General features: G+C 31.5%; 3 protein-coding genes across 4 annotated transcripts; 1 reads left to right on the top strand and 2 right to left on the bottom strand.

The window, feature by feature from the left end:
• Positions 1-547: 547 nt before the first annotated feature.
• On the bottom strand, positions 548-6,629 carry LOC114419942 (protein REDUCED WALL ACETYLATION 2-like). Of its 2 annotated transcripts, none has more exons than XM_028385765.1 (16): positions 6,322-6,629; positions 5,888-5,979; positions 5,284-5,424; positions 5,111-5,167; positions 4,949-5,021; positions 4,297-4,455; positions 3,883-4,032; positions 3,547-3,802; positions 3,343-3,464; positions 3,078-3,164; positions 2,903-2,991; positions 2,741-2,803; positions 2,478-2,534; positions 1,769-1,865; positions 1,540-1,698; positions 548-1,197 (listed from the first exon to the last, which is right to left on the bottom strand). In XM_028385765.1, the coding sequence occupies exons 1-16, from the start codon at positions 6,352-6,354 to the stop codon at positions 1,192-1,194; spliced, it is 1,641 nt and encodes a 546-aa protein (XP_028241566.1). In that variant the 5' UTR covers positions 6,355-6,629; the 3' UTR covers positions 548-1,191. The 2 variants fall into 2 exon arrangements, with proteins under 2 accessions (XP_028241566.1, XP_028241567.1); XM_028385766.1 differs by having other exon boundaries at positions 5,284-5,421; positions 6,322-6,628.
• A 3,022-nt stretch (positions 6,630-9,651) lies between these two features.
• LOC114419943 (nucleolin-like) lies at positions 9,652-11,856 on the bottom strand. The gene is made up of 2 exons (XM_028385767.1): positions 11,237-11,856; positions 9,652-10,146 (listed from the first exon to the last, which is right to left on the bottom strand). The coding sequence occupies exons 1-2, from the start codon at positions 11,573-11,575 to the stop codon at positions 9,922-9,924; spliced, it is 564 nt and encodes a 187-aa protein (XP_028241568.1). The 5' UTR covers positions 11,576-11,856; the 3' UTR covers positions 9,652-9,921.
• Positions 11,857-17,858: 6,002 nt separating this feature from the next.
• On the top strand, positions 17,859-18,639 carry LOC114419944 (cell wall / vacuolar inhibitor of fructosidase 1-like). The gene has a single exon (XM_028385768.1). The coding sequence runs from the start codon at positions 17,880-17,882 to the stop codon at positions 18,453-18,455; it is 576 nt and encodes a 191-aa protein (XP_028241569.1). The 5' UTR covers positions 17,859-17,879; the 3' UTR covers positions 18,456-18,639.
• Positions 18,640-19,946: the final 1,307 nt, after the last annotated feature.

Below are 19,946 nucleotides of genomic sequence, written 5' to 3' on the forward strand. Positions count from 1 at the left end.
TTTACGCCGTGATAATTTATATATATAAAAAAACTTTTTGATCCCAGTTTTTTTCCTGTATAATATTTTTCTCGTTTTTAGTTCATCTAAAATTTTAATTTTTCATTTATAGTCCTTGTAAGTACGAATTCACATGAAGTAAAAATGAGTAAAATATCTTACCGAGATTAAAATTGATAAAACATAAACTTACAACAATTAAAATTAGAAAAATAATTTTACAAGAATCAAAAATATATTTTAAAAAAAATTGACACCTTCAAAGTATACTTAAAGAAATAGTTACAACCGTTAATTGAGTAATTTGTTATACAAATGCATATCTTCAAGAGTTTAAATTTTAATAGTTATAGTTTAAAGCTTCTTTTTTTCCCTCAAAAAAATTTAAAGTTTCTTTTCCTTCACTTAAAATGAGTCTAATCTAATTAATTTTTATATTATTTAAAGTAGATATTCATATTGGTTTAAAATGAACTCCACTTCAATCCTCTATGTATATTTTAACATTATTTTGGCACCTAAATTTGTATTTATTAAACACTGAATGTAGGTTTCAAATAATATACTCTTTTTAATGTCGAGAACCATACATAATTTCCTACTACAACATATTGGTCTTAGCCAATTAGCCAGCAGTAATAACTAGTCCCAGACTCCCAACATAAGGAAATAATGTAAGCTTGAATGTGCCACCAGCTAGTCGAGGTTTTCTAAGCTAATAGAAGTATTCCAAAGCCTAGACGCATGCTTAACCCTATTGAGCTGCCGGAACAACTTTCGGTAATCAAAAGGCAGTTTTTATAGTGACAAACTAGCAAAATTTATAGTTCCTTCTCATAACTAAGTTTCATCTACTATTTAACATAATATAGTAGATGGTGATATAGGCGTGATCATTTTAGACCACTAACAAAACAAAAAATGAGGTTGCATAATATAAAAAAAAAAAATGTGATGCCATGCGCCCACCCTCTTATATCTATACAACTTTCAACCCCCTAAAACTGCATGCTATTGACCTATTTTTGCTTCTTTTTTTTGGTACAAGTTATTACTTCTGTAACTTACAAAAAAGAGATGAATGCATCTTTCGGTAAAGAGTTGGCCTGACAAACCAATTGTAGCAACTGCCCAGAATTCTTCCGAGTCCACAGGTAGCTTGCAACAGTATATATATACATAATTCAATTTTCAAACCTGTGAATTTATGAGTATCTAGATTTAGATAAATGTATAGCACATAAAATGCAAATGTAAAACCATAAAATTTAAAATGTTCTACACAAGTGAGCTGCATCTCCCTTTATAGTCGTGGCATGGCTTCCGAATTTGCCATGGCATACTACTAGATATTATTCACTCAAAAATTAACACCAGAAGCGTCACAATTGTCTCAAAATTGTTACCACCAAATTACGTTCTTACCGCCAGAAGTGTTGTGCATAAAAAGCATGAGCTTAACAGATTGACTACAAATTACTTAGATGCAAGGGCAATTTAGGTCAGTTGACCAGATCAAGTTATTGCAATAACACTTACCAACATTTGAGGTACCCTAAGGAAGCCGAGAGACAAAGAATATAAAACAACTGAGATTGTTGTTGCTGTAATTAAATTGTGTATAAGGCGTTTGTCGTCTTTGCTGGGTACAAATGCCATTTTCAGTGTATTTGTCAGGTCAAAGAGCCTATAGGAAATCTGCGAAGAATGTTAAAATCAGAATCAATCAACCTAAAAAATCTCAATCCAACATGTGCTTTTAACTTACTGCAACATATATGGAAGTAGTAAGCATGAAGTTCAACATTGGGAAGTCTGGGATCAGGGAAAGCAACAATTTGGGTTGCCCATCTGGAACACCTGACCTAAAATCAGCCAACATAATAGAAAGGAACAATTAATATATTCTGATAAATAACAAAAATAATTACATATGTAAACAAGTTGCATCAAGCATAAAAGAAAGTAATTGGACATGAATGTATGTTAAGCATTTTACTATTTTGACATCCAGTAAGATTGTAAGAATAAAAATTTAGAACTGAAAAGCTAGGAAAGGACGAGGTAATAATCAACAGTTTAAATCCTCATTGCCCCCATTTCTAGTGCAAAGCATATTCCTTGTTATGTTTTTGCTATGGTAAATTAATATAATGAAACTATTGATCAGTTAAATACAAAAAAAAAAAAAAATCAGAAATTCAGAATTATACCCCCCTCCCCCCTGCAAAGAAAAATAAATTATTCAAAGTTATATGATCAACATTGAGTGTAACCAAACAAACATATCTCCAGGTATCTATTCTTACCATGCCCAAACATCTTATATCCAGGCATCTCATACCTAGGAATCTAATATGCTTGGGCAACTAACTACATGTGCACTAAACAACCCCTCAACTCATATTAGGAGAAAAATATGTGATATCTGGTAAAGCACAATAAATGCTAAAAGCAGCATGTCAGCTTCGGAGTACCTTAACCAGATATGGATCTGGGAGATATAAGTCTCCAGTGTAATCTTCCCAAGCCAACTACAAGAAAGTAGAAACATCATAAAATTAGTTAACTAATTACCAGCCTCAAAACAAAGTGAAGAAATTTAAATTTGACAGCATTTAGCAATAAAATAGCTCATTAAATATGAAGGCATGTCCATGTGTGTTTTTGAGTGTGTGTGAAAGAGAAGGGAACAGAAGAAAGATGAATAAAAGATTGTACTTCTACAAAGACAACTTACGCAAAAAGAGTCAGTGTATAGCTACGAAAACTTTGTGTAACATTCCGCAAGCATATGTAAACCCTGTCAAATAAAAATGTGTCACGTTAATAACTAAAAGTCTTTAATATCTCTCATCAGGCCCCTCCTCCCAAATAAAATATTAAGGAAAAATGGACATACGTTATGGGAATCCATGAGGTATAAGGATGGTATTTATTGTATGTAATCTTGTCCAGCTTGTATATATGCTCAAACCATAAATAACCCACCTAGAAATTAAGTCAAATGAACAGGGTCATAAGATAAAACAAAGCACGGTATACTAATATGATAATGACATCAAAAAATATAATACCAATGAACATATCAGCACAACAGTCGCTTTGATTGATATTCTGCGCTTGATTTCTGCTTCCTCTAATTTTTCCATCCATCGTTCAACCTTGTAATGCCATGTGACAGACAATAAGGTACTCAAATCAGGGAAATTGAAGCAAAAAAAGGAGGAGACAGAAATCAGAGATGTTTTTCTGCTTCAGAATCTTCACTCAATCAGAGAGAATGGATCTAAATGTTAGATTTGTTTCACTTATTTCAAAAACATAAAATGAGAAACTTACAGTTGGATGATAATAAGCATAAATCATTCCAATTATCCATATGTAGCGATCAAGCCCTGAACGAAAATGCCACTCATGCAAGCGAGAAAGATGTGATTTGGCAGGATTTGGGTCAGTATAACCTGCAAGTTTAAAGAAACCTTCCAGTTAGCATGATCTGCTGTGCTTTCAATGGTGAAGTAAAATATCATACATGTTACTAACCGAGAAAGAAAGTAAATGGACTCCAAACCCATTCAAAGACTCCAGGTATCTCCCATACTAAGATAACAACCAAGAAGCAAGCAATGATTTTTACCGCAATGACCGACCCAATCTCATTGTACTTGTGGAGAATACCAAGTGCCCCATAAACCATAAGAGTGAAAAGAGTGTGCATGGGGCAGATGTAGTATAACATGTAACTGTTGTTAAGTACAATACAACAGAACACCACAAAGAAATTAAGCCGCCACATCATCTGCTCAACAAATATGTTGCAGTTATTACAGTCCAAATATATGAAAAAGCGAGCTTTTATAGTTCAAGGAAATTGCATACCTGAGCAAATCTTGCTAGACTAAAATCTTTACGAACATAATAATATGAGAAGTTCCCAAATCCAGTCATCCAAACATATGCAGCAATGAACAAACGGATTGCATTGTAGATTTCAGATGCAGCAAAGTAATGGTACATCAAAAACAAAACCTGTTACGGATGTCAAATGATAAAAATATGGAATGTTAAAATTTGAGGAATTTATAACATTAAATGTAAGTACAGCAAGAGATGAATAATCAGAAAATCTGATGAAAAAATATAGAACAAACTGAATTGCACTTCCTTAATATTAAATGTATTAATTTCAGGGGGTCTGAACTTGCATAATTCAGAAATTGCACAGAAAGTTTTTCCATCATAGATGATAAGAGAATAAAATACTTCAGTAATATCAACAAAAAAGTGACCAACCTGCATCCAGCCTTTCCATTCTTCAGTCTGGTGCCTATTTAAGTAAAGGATGGATTTCCCAGACAATGGTGACTTGTCATGATGTATCTTAAAGGAAGTCATTGCCGAAACTATGATGAGGAGAAAATAGAGAAATAGGAAGAGATCCCTATTGTAACTCTGCAAAAGCAGATGATGTTGACAAAATATTATATAACTTATTCATAGTAAGCACATGACAAAGCTAATTTTTCAAAGATATATCACTGCTTTCATGGATAAAAGCAAACACAATTTGGAATACCGATTTTTTCTAGACTATGACCAACAGCATTGGGTACTAGCTAAAGTGGTACATTGTGCTTTGTTGTGTATTAATGCAACAAGTAACGCACTCCTCGGTCCTTTCTCTTTTCTCCCTACTTTAATGATTGAGTTCAATTGTTTGTTAGTTTTTAATTCAAGAAAAATGTTTCATCCTTTCTTGGATTTTCCTAATTTCACATGGTGACTTGTCATCATGATGTATGTTAAAGGAAGCAATGGCTTCAGAAACAAAAGAAATATGGAGCAATATTTGCTTGCTGAACTGACTTTCCAATCACAAAATCACAAAATAGTGCTCAGTTAGAAAGGAAACACAAAAGAGAAATATCCTGATGAAATCATCAACCTTATTGGACGAGGCAAAGAAATCTGTGCGGTCGCACAAATAAAAGTAAGCCAAAATGAGACCAAATTCAGACCTATCACAGAGAAAGAGCAAAGGAAATGAAAAACAATTAGTTTGATCCACACATACAAATAAATTTCTCATTTCATATAATTTACTTACATCGCTCTAAGTGTCAAACGGTTCTCAAGAAGGAAACACTCATCCATCAAAAGGAATCTGAAGCAATCATGAAAAAGCCAAGCACATAAGTCTAAGTTTAAGCAAAGACGGAAATAACAAATTACAGAACCATAATTTAAGCAAGCAAAACCAGAGCAGGATGAATTACAAACCGGATAATCGACGGTGAGCCAGTTAAGCTCCGTGCCTTTGGGGATCCTGACTGTAAAGTTCCTCCCTCCAATAAAACTGCTCTGTCTTCATCTTTAACAACATCACTGCCCATTTCAACTAAGTTGATGTCCGATTGCCTACTAAACAAGAACAACTTCCGTAAGAAATCATGGCAACAAGTTCTTAATGAACTTCCATTCTTACACAATGGATTGGGATAACATGGCATTTCTGGAAGAACCGCCAAACATTAACTCTCTCTCTCCCAAAAAGACTTAACTCTGCCACTTGATTAACTAGTTCATAATCGGATTGTAGAAATCCCCATTCGAAAATATTGCGGAAAAAAAAAAGTTTCATATCGGTAGCGATCATAATGCATAACAACTATAAAATCCAGTTATTGCGAAATAACATGATAATCCAATTGTGGTCAACTACTTAACTCAACAACTTAACGAATAACACAGAAACTATATATGACCGATGAACTATTTGATCATCTCAAAACTCGCAGACGCTACATTCCCCTAAAATGCAAACGTTCTACCAGCACGCGCAACTAAAAGCTCACGCCGCGAAAGAGTAATCGATCGAACTTACGCTCTGGACGAGACAGAGTTTTTCCGGTACTCCAATATCTCCGAATATATCCATGCCACAACGACTGGAATGATCCCGAGAAGGAACGAGACCTGCAACCATCACAAACCGAAAAATCATTTACTCGCACGAAGCACAATCACAAACGCCTCAAATTCCAAAGCGGAACCGATTGACTAGCGGCGAAAAAACACGAATCAGTTACTCGCGCCAAGCACAAGCACAAACACATTACATCAAATTCCACGGTGACATAAACAGAAGCGAGTAACTAGCGGCGAACAAACACGAATCAGTTAATCGCGCCAAGCACAAGCACAAACGCATCACATCAAATTCGACGGTGAAATAAACAGAAGCGAGTAACTAGCGGTGAAAAAACACGAATCGGTGCAAGATCTGAGGGAGCTAGAAGATCGAACGGAAAAACGTACCTGACCGGGAGTAACAGGGCTGAGGAGAAGCATTTCGGAAAAGCGAAAGAGGCAGCAGAAGAATCACACCACAGTTCCGAATTCTCCGATTCACCGGAAATCACAGGAACTGAAGCGGAGAGGAATAGTGATTCCTAACTTTGCGAAAATGGAAGTTAGAATGAAGAGAATTTTGAGGAAGCAAAATGCTGCATGCGGCGAGTGACGGTAGGTGATACGAGTAGAGCTCACTGCGCGTGTATGTGTTGAAGAAGAAGATGTAAATAATCAAGTGTCCAGCAGAGAGAAACAAAATGTCATAAAATTCTCATTAATCATTTCTTTTTATGAGGAACTCTTTAATTATTTTCATTAGTTCTTTCTTTTCATTTTTTTATGAAAATACTATGAATAATGAAAATGCCATTTACTCATACAATTAAATTCTTATTTACCCTGATTACGAGCTGTGCTTTCAACGTGTGAGATTATCTAATACAGCGGCGACGGTGAGGGATTCCGACGCCATCTTGGATGAATTTTATTCAGATATTTAGTCTTTTAAATTTGGATTTTTAGGCTTTACAAAAAAAACATATTTTTTTAATCTTTTAAATTTTTTTAAAATTAATTTTAATCTTTTTCATTTTTTATTTTAATAGCATCATAATTTGTGACGAATTATTACTATTAAAAATATTTTTTTCAAAATTAATTTTTTAAAATGATTTATGATAAATTAAAATAAAAAAATATAAAAAATTGTGATAATTTTATTTTTTATTTTTTCTTTAAAACTAACATAATATATAAAAAATAACACAACCACCAAATCATACAAGTTGTTAAAAAAGATACTAAAGTATTTGAAAAATTTAAGAGACCATAAAAATAAATTATTTTTTAAGAGCTAAAAAAATAATTATCTTAGTTTGACGAGCTAAAAATATATTTAATCATTTTCTTTAAATAAAAATTAAATTTAAATTCAAATTCAAATTTAAATATTTTATAAATTGAACTCATTAAAATTAATTAAATAACACAAGGTGAAGTTGTGTGAAAATGAAATTGTGAGTCATGAGTTGGACATTGCACCTCAGAAAAGATAAAATAAAATAGAAAAGAGTTTTGAGTTGTGCTGTTAGAAAAGTGGTGCATGTAGGTGACGACCGACACAATTCGATTTATTTATTTTTAATTTGAATTCAAGTATCGATCGAGTCCAAATTCCAATATAGAGTATGGAGGTTATTTTAGTCATTTCAGCGTCCAATTGTGAAGAGTGAAGAGAATTCAAGTTCAAGGGATATGGAAGAAGGGGTCCCATATCTGCTTCACCGACACGAGTATTCCAAACCTAACCTTTTGCTGTCCAAACTCACGTAGCGTCCAATTACTCATCCCAATCCCCACAAAATATTTTGTGGGTGTTTGATTCTAGATTTAATATTGTGTTTTGAGGAATTATAAGTAAGAATAATATTTTTACGAATGTATTTCATGGGTATTTTTTTATTTTAAAAAATAAAAGATATTTAATTAAAATTTGAAAAAATAAAAGTGGAAAAATATAGAAAAATAAAGAGGAGATATGTAACTATTGTAGAAAATAATTTTTAATTTTCATGAGAATATAGAATACTTTATAAGAATAAAAATAATATATATATATATATATATATATATATATATATATATATATATTTCATATTTTTAAAAATCAACAATACCTAAAAATGTTTATTCAAAACTTATTATTGATGGAAATATGATATTCTCAATTTTACCTTTTATACCTTGAGACAAACATAATCTTAGAGACAATTATTTCATTTTTTTTTCTCAAGAAGAAATTGTTTTTAAAAAATTTTGGTGTTTATTTCAGTTTTTAAAAGAATTTAAAATTTTATTATTTTAAAAAGCTTACTCTTATAACTTTCATAAAAATTGAAATAATAATCTTTTAAAAAATATTTTTTTAACTTGAAATTATAATAAAAAATAATACAGTAATAAAAAAATTATATAAATTTTCTTAAAATAATCGTTTTTTAATAAATCTTAAAATTGGTTTTGAAAAAAGTAAAAACAAATTGACCCTGTACTCGTGAATGCATAAGCCCGTAACATATGCACAAAACAACAGAGTGTTTGTGTCCCAAGGACATCGGTGAGGACTATTAAATAAAGTTTGTTAAATATTTTTTATTTTTAATATGTATAATAAATATGTTTTTATTTTGTTATCTTTAATCATTATTCTTGGGCTATAGGACTCAGCTAACATTTGTCAATTACATGTTTAAATAACTTATTTATACACCATATCATGTATTTATTGTACTTTTGCTAAAATTGTTTCTTTCAAATCCAAATCCAAGACTTCAATATGTTTGTAATCATACTTTTGTTAAAAAAAATCTTTTTTATTGAATTTAAAATTTAAAATATTAAATTTAACATATTTTATGTTTTTTTAATTATTTTTAATTTAATTCTACAGGATAACTACATGGGTGATGAAGTCTAATTTTAACTGACTTCTTAGTTCTTAACCTAATTGGCTAATTCAGGCACTTGTTTGATTCTCTTTCTGCTTTGGTGCTGCCTGCCATTAGATTTGGACGGACGAATAAAGACTTGGGCATGAAAAACAAAGAACAAAATTAGAATATTGGGCAGCCAACCGGTTCATTTCATTCGTGTATGGTGGCCTGCTATCTGAATTCTGAACCGTACCGCACTTGTCAATGAGTTTTTCCTTTATGGCATGTACACCTTTTTTCTTACGGCACCTTCTAAAGATTCTTAAAAAGAACATGTATAGTATCAATTTCACCCCTTAAACCCGTAGTTTAATGAGGTTTTTATTTCCTTTATGGCATGTAATGAGTTTCATCTTTATGGTATGTAAGTCTTTTTCTTACGGCACCTTTGTAAAGATTCTAAAAAAACATAGAAAGTAAAAACAAGCCTTTTTCACGCTCAACCCCTCCTCCCGTGGGAGAAACTTCGTTACGGACCAATTCATTGATACTCCTAATCTAGCAAAGTACACAGTTCCCCAATTCTGCAGGCACAAAGCATTGTAAATCAATCGCTAGACAAATTCATCACCAATCGAATCGACCCTGTAGTTGAAACTCCTCAAAGCAAAATTATAATGTCTTGGCAACACATTTTTCCGTTCGTATAGATCCAATATATCATCATGGACACAACGAGTAATTAATTCACTTTCTGATTGCCTCAAAGAAAAGTGATACTCTAGCCCATCCAGCAACCACACATGTAATAGAAACAAGCGAGTATAATAATACGATTGTTATAAATAAAAAAAACAATATGTAAAGGCAGAAGAAATCTACCAACAGATAGTGATACATAACATGAGATATACCGAGCTACAAAGTAGCTCAAAGAAAACATTCAAGTCTGCAAAATTTGTTCTACCAAATGTTATAAACTATGCACCAAACATGAAAGTAATAAAGCCTAATAATGTAGCACCATAATGATGCAAGAGAAAATGAAACAATTCCCTGAAATGTTTTTAAGGGACAAGGGGAGATAAGTTAACCTATAGTTTAAGCCCTTAAGCAAAGAATGGACCCAACTCTACCGCTTAGAGGGTCTCTCATCGTCTTCGCCTCCATCATCGTCATCTGAATCATCTTTATCTGACCTCTTTCTTTTCGGTGGAGCCTCAGCCTTCTCACAGTCCTCGTCGTCAACATCTTCTTCCTCCTCCTCACCATTCTCCTCTGGTTCAAAATCACTTGATGCTTCCTCCTCCTCAGCAGTTTCTAAAGGGCGGATAAGGTACTCTGTTCCCAAATCCTCCTACAAGTTTTATGTGTCATACTCAGAGTAATTCAAAAGCGGGAAGACATGGCAAAATACAAAATTGACAAGTATGGAGCAATACAACAGATTCAGACAACAAAAAATTTCTTTCACATAATTTCATTTTCATGTTGACTCGAGGAGGACATATGACCTGAAAGACTGAAACATGTTCTTTAGTTCTTCTAGCAGAAACTTGATTCTATTACGTAGATTCTCAACAACCCCCTCCCCCATAAAAAAAAAAAAAAAAACCATAAAGCCTAAATTGGTAAAAATAAATGAAGTTATCCAAAGTAACAAGGCTAATTAAAGACCCGGTCCAATATACCACATGCATATTCCCAGTGAACAGGTATTCATTGTTCCCCCATATGGTTGCCACCAATAAGACAACAAGAACAAATTCACAAGCATATCAAATATGAACGACGGAATTATCAAAGATCTAACAAAAACGTGTACTTGAGGGATTGAACAATTTAATGATATTAATATATTGTTATATACATTTCATGGATCTCTAAAATTAATTTTGAGCTGTAAAGTCTCCTCCTTTTTTACACTCAGTACTAAACGTACTAATGCACGTAATTCTGAAACAAGGGAAAAGAACATGGCAGCAGGGAGAGGTTAGGCCTCTCCCATCACAAAAGGAATTACGAAGAAAAATGAAAAATAGAACGCAAAGTCCTGAAAACAGATTCCAATTCCATAAGCTATTGTTCTAAAAAAAAATTAAGAAATTGAGAAATTTTTTGTTATAAAAAATAGAACGCATAGTCCTGTATACAGGTTTCGTAAGCAATTGTTCTAAAAAAAATTGATAAGCATGCAAGGTCTTAACAAATAACCGTAAATGATTAAATGAACAAGTTAGTGAAGACTCTCCAGGTTCTAGGCCCTGGTTTGGAACAGAACAACAATTAAAAAAAAAATAAAAGGAAAAATTAAATGAGAAATCAAACGAATCAAGTGAAAATCAACAAATAACATATAATAAACAATCCAGAATCGAGTTTTGCATCCAAAACAATAACTTTTCAGCAAATTAGGGATTTTGAAAAAGAAAATCAGAGATAACTACCTCTTCCCCTTGCTCCTCCTCGTCCTCCTCGTCTTCATCTTCGTCGTCGTCGTCGTCTGAGTCGTTATCGTCGTCGTCAGGCTCACCACCACGCTGGACATCACCTTCTTCTTCATCATCTTCGTCGTCGTCGTCGTCGTCACCGCCGTCAGGAGCATCATCTTCCTCGTCGTCATTGTCGTCTCCTTCGTCGACGTCATCGTCCTCTTCTTCGTCTTCATCGTCTTCTGCGTCGTCTACTACTTCATCCACGGACTCGTATTCTTCGTCGTCCTCCTCAACCAAAACCTTGACCTCGTTTTCCTCCACTTGCTCGCTCAATTCCTTTGTGGCCTTCATCTTCGAGTCCAGAAACCAGAGCACGTTACGTTCTCCACGGGATTTCGAAATTCGTTGTGCTGCAAACGGAGAAAAACTCGATCAAAAACCGAGCACGCGATAATGGAGAAAACAGCCAAGTTTACCAGCCTCTTCCCTTCGCTTCCCCCCAGTTGCTCTGCAGCGCTGATCTCGGCCGTTCAAACACGATTTCACGCGGATCGATCACGTGTCACTCAATCGGACGGTCCATGTAAAATCACTTGCGTTTCAGCGGAGATAGTGTGATTTCGCTTTGCGGCGCTCGCTACTCCTATTTTCCCAGTCACGTGTGTCACGTGCTACTGAAGTAGGGCTAGGGTTTTCTTTTCCAGATCGTTCATTATTCGGATTTCGGATTTCGGATTCCTACCCGTACCCATACATACTTGTTCAAATTTCAATTATATTTTAGCTTAATTACATATTTTAATTAAGAAAAAGCTTGATTATATTTTAGCTTTTTATTATTTTTATTTATTAAATCTGGTCCCTCTATGTTTTTTGCAAATTTATTTTTCACTATTTTAATTATATGATTTTTATTTTAGAAATTTTAATCATTTGATTTTGGTTCATATGTTAGCTTAATATTTAATAAAAATGTTAGCGTCCTTTTTTTTTCTAAATGAGCTATTGGTTCTTTATTTTATTTTTGTATTCAATTTGATTTTATATTTTAAAACATTCAATTTCATTCTTCATTTGATTTTTTGGTTTAATTTAGTCGTTTATTTTTTAAGAAAATTTATTTGATTATTCATCTTTTTTTTCAATTTATCATTTATTTTAATTTTTTGATTTCTTCAATCTTTTTCACTTTATTTTTAACAAAATTCTTAAATTATTAACTTCGTCAACAAAATTCTTAAATTATTAACTTCGTCAATCTTAAATGGATTGAATGATTAAATTGAAGAAAAAAAATGATTAAAATAATTTTTTTAAAAGAAAATGATTAAACTAAATTAAAAAAAACATATGATCAAATTAATTTTTTTTAAAAAAGAATCAAATTAAATAAAAAATAAGATAAAAGGATTAAATAAGTTATATATTTTTTTTTTAAAAAAAAGCTAATATGAGATGACGATTTATTGCCATTTTACATTAATATTTTTTTATTAAATATAGATAGAACATATTGTAAAAAAAAATTGATAGGACACAATGTGGAATAAAAAAAAGGTTATTAAATAAATAATTAAAAGGACTAGATTCACAAAATGATTATAATAACAAAAACAGAAGTACAATTAAGTTTTTTTTTCTTCTATAATTGATTTTAGTGATTTTTAAACTATCAAAAATTATAATTTAATTTTTGAAATAAATAGTAACAATTTTTAAATCATCAAAAATCATGATTTATAATTTTTAAGTATCACATCATTACTTAACACTGCTTAACAGAATAATCCTAAAATAAGGACCTCAAGCAAAAATATGATCATGAGTGTCAGTATTAAATCCATGCTTCAACGGAGATTTGTAACTTGATTTGACTCATGGTATAAAAAAATATTAGGAACTTAAAAATAAAATTTAATCATTTATTATGTACTTAAAATATATCTAATTTTTAATCATAAGTCAAGTTTATTAAAGTGAGTTTAGAAAATTTAATAAAATTATACAACCACTCACATGACGTAGGATTGGGTGAGCAAATAAATTCTCACTGGATCACGTATTCTTTTGTTACAATCAATCTTCACACGCTCCACGTTACACTATCACATGCAAGCAATTATGACCATTATGTTAGGCCTTTTAATTTTATTTTATTCGTTATTATGTAAGTTTTTACATAAATCTGTCTCTATTGTTCAAATTACAATGGATAAGGATGCTTTATGATTGAAAAATTACCAAAAGTTAGTTACTTGTCTTAATTAACAATTACTAAATACCAAAATCACATATATAATTGAAAATTAAATTTGTAACTTATTATAAGAAATTATACCATTAATTAGGAACATGGTTATTAATGTTAGAGATAATTTTTTTTATAGCATTAAGGGTTAGAGATATTAATGTATGACTTATAAGTTCCTTTAATTAAAAATAACATTTATTTAATACTCTCATTGTTTCTTTATCTCTTTTTCATATTTTTTTAATACCTTAATTGATATTAGATTTTTAAAAAAATATTTTTTAATATTATGTAGTGCTTCTTTATTTTATTCTTATACTTTGCAGTAATAGGAAAAAAATAAAAAGTAGAAACTTGGTTTTCAAAACAAAATAAAAAATAAGTTAAAAAATTATTTCAATCTCAATATATAGTACTCTTATAAATGTGTTACTATTCATAAAAAAAACATATAAAAATGAGTTTAATGTAAAAAAAAGTCATAAAAACTAAAAAAAAATAGTTTGAAAAATAATTTATATAATATTAAATTTCTTTAAAAATTTGCCTAAGGTCATAAAGTTCTTAAACACGGCCATTCAAATAGTATCACTGGATGAAGATCCAACAGTTACAATCTCAAATATTTATTTTAAGTCTAACTAACCACGATAACAAATATGTCATGAATTCCGTCCCACATTTGACATTTACCATTCATTGGTTACTAAAATGCGTCAATTTCCTTACAACATGAAATATGATGAGTCTGTCTCAAATCCTCAACCTCGTCCATAAAAGTTCAACAAATTACCCAACTACCAAACTGAGGCAATTAAAAAGGGAAAAACAATTGTTCAAAAACTGTCACGTTTACTACGGACTTGGAGGATACTCTCTGTGGGAAAAAATCCTCAACAGAAAATTATTGAGGGAAGTAAGCATATCTCTTCCTTGTTGCAACCAATAGTCTGGTTGATGAATTTTTCTACAGAGATATGGAAGATATATACCTATTCCAGGAGGGTGGTGTGGTGTGCAATTGTTTGGTCTATTTGGTGCCATCACAGGGTGATCTTTGAAGCCCATTTATGATGGTTATGGATTGGTGGGTGCAGGGAATGTATTTATGATGGTTACGGATTGGTGGGTGTAGGGAATGTATTTATTGATGAGAGAAATTGTCGTGTGAAGGGAACATAATAACATCCTTTAATGCTTAGTGGTGGATGTTTGTAATGTAAGCCTTTTTTATGGCAAGGTACCTCTGGTAAGGTACCATTTTTGCCCGAAAAAAAGAGGGAAAAGCAAATTGTAGAAAGATTGAAGGACCAAACTTGTTTAACGTGAGTTAAACGGGTCGTATAGACTTCCATTTATATGGCTTAGCTTCCATCGGACTCAGACCTACACAAGCTACAATAAGTTAAACGGAACAATAATTTGTAGGCTATATCTAATCCTCACTACTTAATACAATTTATACAAAACTGAATTGTTTGTTTAAAAGAATAATTTATTTTATAAATAAAATGTAATTATGGGAGAAAAAAATTTATATAAATTTATTAATTTTTAAAATAATTCAAATGATGATAAGTTATGATTAAATGACTATTAATGTATCATAATTATTATCTATTAAGTTTATAAGAGTAGTTTAATATCTTATCAATCTGTATATATAATTAATTTAGAAAAACTTTGCTTGCGAGTTCCACGTATATCGTGAAACTGAAAACTCAAGGGACTTGTCATGTTGTCATAATTCATGGAAGGTAGAAGTCCTTATCACATAGCCAAGCACCATTATATTTATGCTTAATTGTATATTATATCACATCATGGATCATCCAAATAATCCACATTTTCGCCGTTAGTGCTAGAAGCTGAGACATCTTATATCTTTATGAACTGTGAAAGAACGACACATTCAGACAGAACATAAGAAAATACAAATAGGATTTGATAGTTTCGTGTGTACAGGAAATGCATCATGCATGAGAAATAGTGAAATACAAGGAAAGAAAGTAAGAAAACCGCTATTTGCAACCATTCCATTTTTTGCTTGCATCCTCCGTATGGCTGTGTATGCTGGTGACTTATGCAACTATCTAATTCTAACTGTTCTTCCTGTTTTAAAAAGGGTGCCGAAACGCTGTGTCATGTATATTAAAAACGTTATTTACCCCCTAAAAAAAACAAAACGTAACGAAATAGTTGTCAACTCCAAATTGGCTTCTCTTTTCTCAGCTGTCTCTCAAGTTAGTTTGTATTAATATTTAATTTTATTAATATTTAATTTTGTAATTCAATTTAAAATTGTGTGATTTTCAAGAAACAACATGAAAACAATTGAAAAAGAAACAAAAGAAAAGTCACATCCTATCAACTCCTAACTCAACAACATGGGGAGGTGGAAAATTTTCTTTATCGTGGTGGACTGGAGCAGCACTAAGCAAGAACCATAATTGGATTCAATTTAATAGATATAAAAATAATATTTACAGTAAATAAGGTCTCTACTTATTAAATAAATTTAGGTTTGGGCATGAGTAATTGATTACTCGTAGAATTTCATAAGTATAAATATTATACCACCCAACTTTGTTCGTACCTACCCGTGTATATACAATACATTTATTATGTTTTATAACTTTTTTTTTAATTCGGTAAAAAGTTAGTTTTTTAATTGAGTTGAAAAATATTTGTAGCACTTTATAATTAAAAATTATTTTTTGTTTTCTTCGTTCAAGTTACATTTGTTTAATTTAATTGATTTTTCATCATTAACATTAGAATTAAATATATTTTTAATTTCTAAAATATAAGTAAATTTTGATTTTGGTCTATTTCTTCTTCTTCTTCGGTTTTCTTCTCTAAAATATATGAAATAATTGTGTTTATTCCTCGCATGTGATACTCATTACTCATTAACTATTTTGTTTATGTGTTTTTAATTAGTCCATTTATACTGTGAAAAAAAAGTCCTTGTTATCATGCGACACTCGTTACCTGTAGGTAAGGTATGAACACAAATACTGACGTACCTAACAAGTATCAGTTGTCGATGTATACATGTTTTTGTAAAATACAATACTATTTTATGCAAACATTACCTTTATTTTTTACAGAATCAAAACATTACCTATTATCATCCTAATCATAAAGAATGGTTGGTTAGCTCTTCAGCTTATCACGCTAAATGCTGTAGTTGGGTGGAGTCCACAGACTAGATTATAGTAGTATTGTAAGGGGAAAAAAAAAACTTAGTTACCATGCACCTAGCTAACAAGTATCAGTCCATAGACTATATTAATATATAATTTTGAGTTTTTAAAATTTTTGTTAAATGTATTAATTTATTAATTTATTCTATTATTTTTCTTTATGCATTTTTTTCCACTCAAATAGTTAAATATTTATGTCAGATTTGAGATACAAAAAATTATTTTAATTCAAAATAGGGTGAGCGATATATGCAACCATTTTTTAAATTATTTTTTCTACGGTGGAAAGCTGGATACGTTAACTCAAAGTATAATAATTTTCATTAGATAACAGAAGGAGATCAACCTGATAAGTTGATTCCTCAATCCAATGTTTTTCCGGATAAATAAAGGCCAAATTGGCAATTGCATCAACTACCTTAATGCAACCATGTATTTGTACTGCTTTAGCACTTTCCTTTCTAAACTAACTACTAGTATATTAGTGTATTACTACTTGTATCTCATAGAAATAAAGCACGAGCCAATAATTTACTACATGCATCACGAACAATTTTAATAAATACCTTCTTTCGTGCATATAATAATTAAGATATATATAGTGGAAGAAAAAGACCATACAGTGAATTTGGCTCATCTAAATTAAAGGTTATAACAAAATAAAAAAACGCAAAGTCATAATTGTTAATTGAAATTAATAACAAAAATACACATAAATATATAAATATTTAAGTCATTAAAATTTAATTTTCAATTAATAATGATAATTTATATATTTCTAAAATGCATTCAAATCGGATGGACATCTACTTTAATTTCAATCAAATTAATTTAGGATCTTTATTGTCGTAAAAAAAAAGATCGAATTTGCAATTTTAGCCGCAACAAATTAAAAATTTGTGAATTAGCCAACATATAACGGTAGAGATTTAAGCACAGAAAGCAAGCTGCAATGGAGATAACAATTTTATAAGATGATAGTTGCACACTTTTTATTTATTGATTGATTTAAAGTTATATTGATGCCATTCTTATAACAAAAAGTTGGTTTGAAAAAACCACTATGTATGTGGAAAATTGCGAACATATAACAATCTTGGATAAGATATATGATATATATATGTATATTTAAATAGGAAAAAGGTTAGGTCTACTACTACATCTGCTCCTAACTATAAAAAGGCCTAGCTGTGGAATGAGGCTACTACCATCATCACTAATCTCTCTTTCAACAATGACAAACTTGAAGCCTCTAATTCTCTTAGCCATTATTGTTATGATTTCAATACCATCAAGCCACTGCAGAACCTTGCTTCCAGAAAATGAAAAGCTGATAGAGAACACTTGCAGGAAGACCCCCAACTACAACGTTTGCCTTGAGTCTCTGAAGGCAAGCCCTGGGAGCTCCAGTGCTGACGTCACAGGGCTAGCTCAAATCATGGTGAAAGAGATGAAGGCAAAAGCAAACTATGCATTGAAGAGAATCCAGGAGCTGCAGAGGGTGGGAGCAGGGCCTAATAAGCAAAGAAGAGCCTTGAGTTCTTGTGCTGATAAATACAAAACGGTTTTAATTGCTGATGTTCCACAAGCCACTGAGGCTCTGCAGAAAGGGGACCCCAAGTTTGCTGAAGATGGGGCTAATGATGCTGCTAATGAGGCTACCTTTTGTGAGGCTGATTTCTCTGCTGGGAATTCCCCACTCACCAAACAGAACAATGCTATGCATGATGTTGCTGCTGTTACTGCCGCTATTGTTAGATTGTTGCTCTAATAATTCTAGTTGCTGAAACCTATATATATGCTTAATTGTATTAACTAAATATAGATTATAGATGTCTCTGCATCATGCTGACTTGGTGCCTGTTAACTGTAATGTGAAAATACTATCTTTTTTATAAAATGTTGTTATATGTAATAAAATCCAACCCTCTCGTGATTCTCACGAGTTTCCCAGACATCTAATTTGCATTGAGACAAGTACCATACGTGCTCTTTACTTTGTGATCATTTTCTTGTGAAGATTTGGATATTTTCATTTTCCTTTTGCTTAAAGGTTTTAAGAATCTGTTTGCAGTCACAGTTACAGCTCCGCAACATAAAAGATATTTGGGGTCTGTATATATGATCACATTATCATTGCAATTATTTACAGTCACATCAACTGCATTTATTTGTAATTTTTCATAATATCAAGAATTATGATGCAATCACAAGTGTGACTGTGGTATTATTTTTTTTCCTCTCTCTGTTTTCTACAGCTGGTTTATTTGGGAAACATTTATATCTAAGACATGGTTAAACGCTAAGGGTGTGTTTGGAAGGAAGAAAAAAAATGTTGTACTTTTTTCATGAGACTCTTTACACCCAGTTTTAATTTAAAAAATTTCTTTTATTTTCTTCTTCTTTTTTTTCTAACCAAACACACCCTAAATAAGAACGTCTCTCCAATAAATAAAAAATTGAACCTTGATTCGTTATGGTACGAGAAACTAGCCCATGCTAGAAGACCCAACCCGTTGCGTGAGAGAAACCTTAAACATGATATGCTACGTTTTTGCACGAAATTTATCTTTTTGTGTATGTTTAACAAAAAATAGAGAGAGGCGTATGTAATCCTTTGGGAATAGCGGATAGGCATAAGCCGCATATCTGATATCTTGTTCTTGTCTTTGCTTTTTCTCTTGCTGTCTTATTCTTCTTTAGTAATGGTAGTGGGGTAGAAAGAAGTGAACCAAATTAATCTTTGGACTGGTGATTGTTGCTGTTTTTGGCTGGTTGGAGATTATTTTCAACATCTAAACCCGACTCTTCATTATAGTATCTAATCACTTGGTCACTCTTAAGTCTAAAGAGACACGACGCCTGAATAAGCTTTCACACTTGCCTTCATTTGGCTGTTACTTAATGTATATAGATTATGTGGCCTTCTCCCCTTTTTTTCTTTTTTAATCTTCAGCAGCATTTTTTACAGCAAAACTTGCACTACGTCAATTTTTATACGATTTTCATATAAAAAATTAATTAGGTTACAAATATTAAACAAACAAAATATCACCTTAGATTTTATAATTTTGATAAAAGTGTAAAATTCCCTCAAATGGATTGGACTACAGTACATCATCTGAATGCAAATTTTAGCCTAACATTCACTTTCTCGAGATTTTTCTCATTTATTTTAAATATTAATTGATTAAAAATAAAAGATAAACAAAAATTTTAATTATTCTGTACTATTTTTTGTTGAGAATAATATGGATTAAAT

The sequence above is a fragment of the Glycine soja genome, chromosome 7 (genome assembly GCF_004193775.1).
Source record: "Glycine soja cultivar W05 chromosome 7, ASM419377v2, whole genome shotgun sequence".
NCBI lineage: Eukaryota > Viridiplantae > Streptophyta > Magnoliopsida > Fabales > Fabaceae > Glycine > Glycine soja.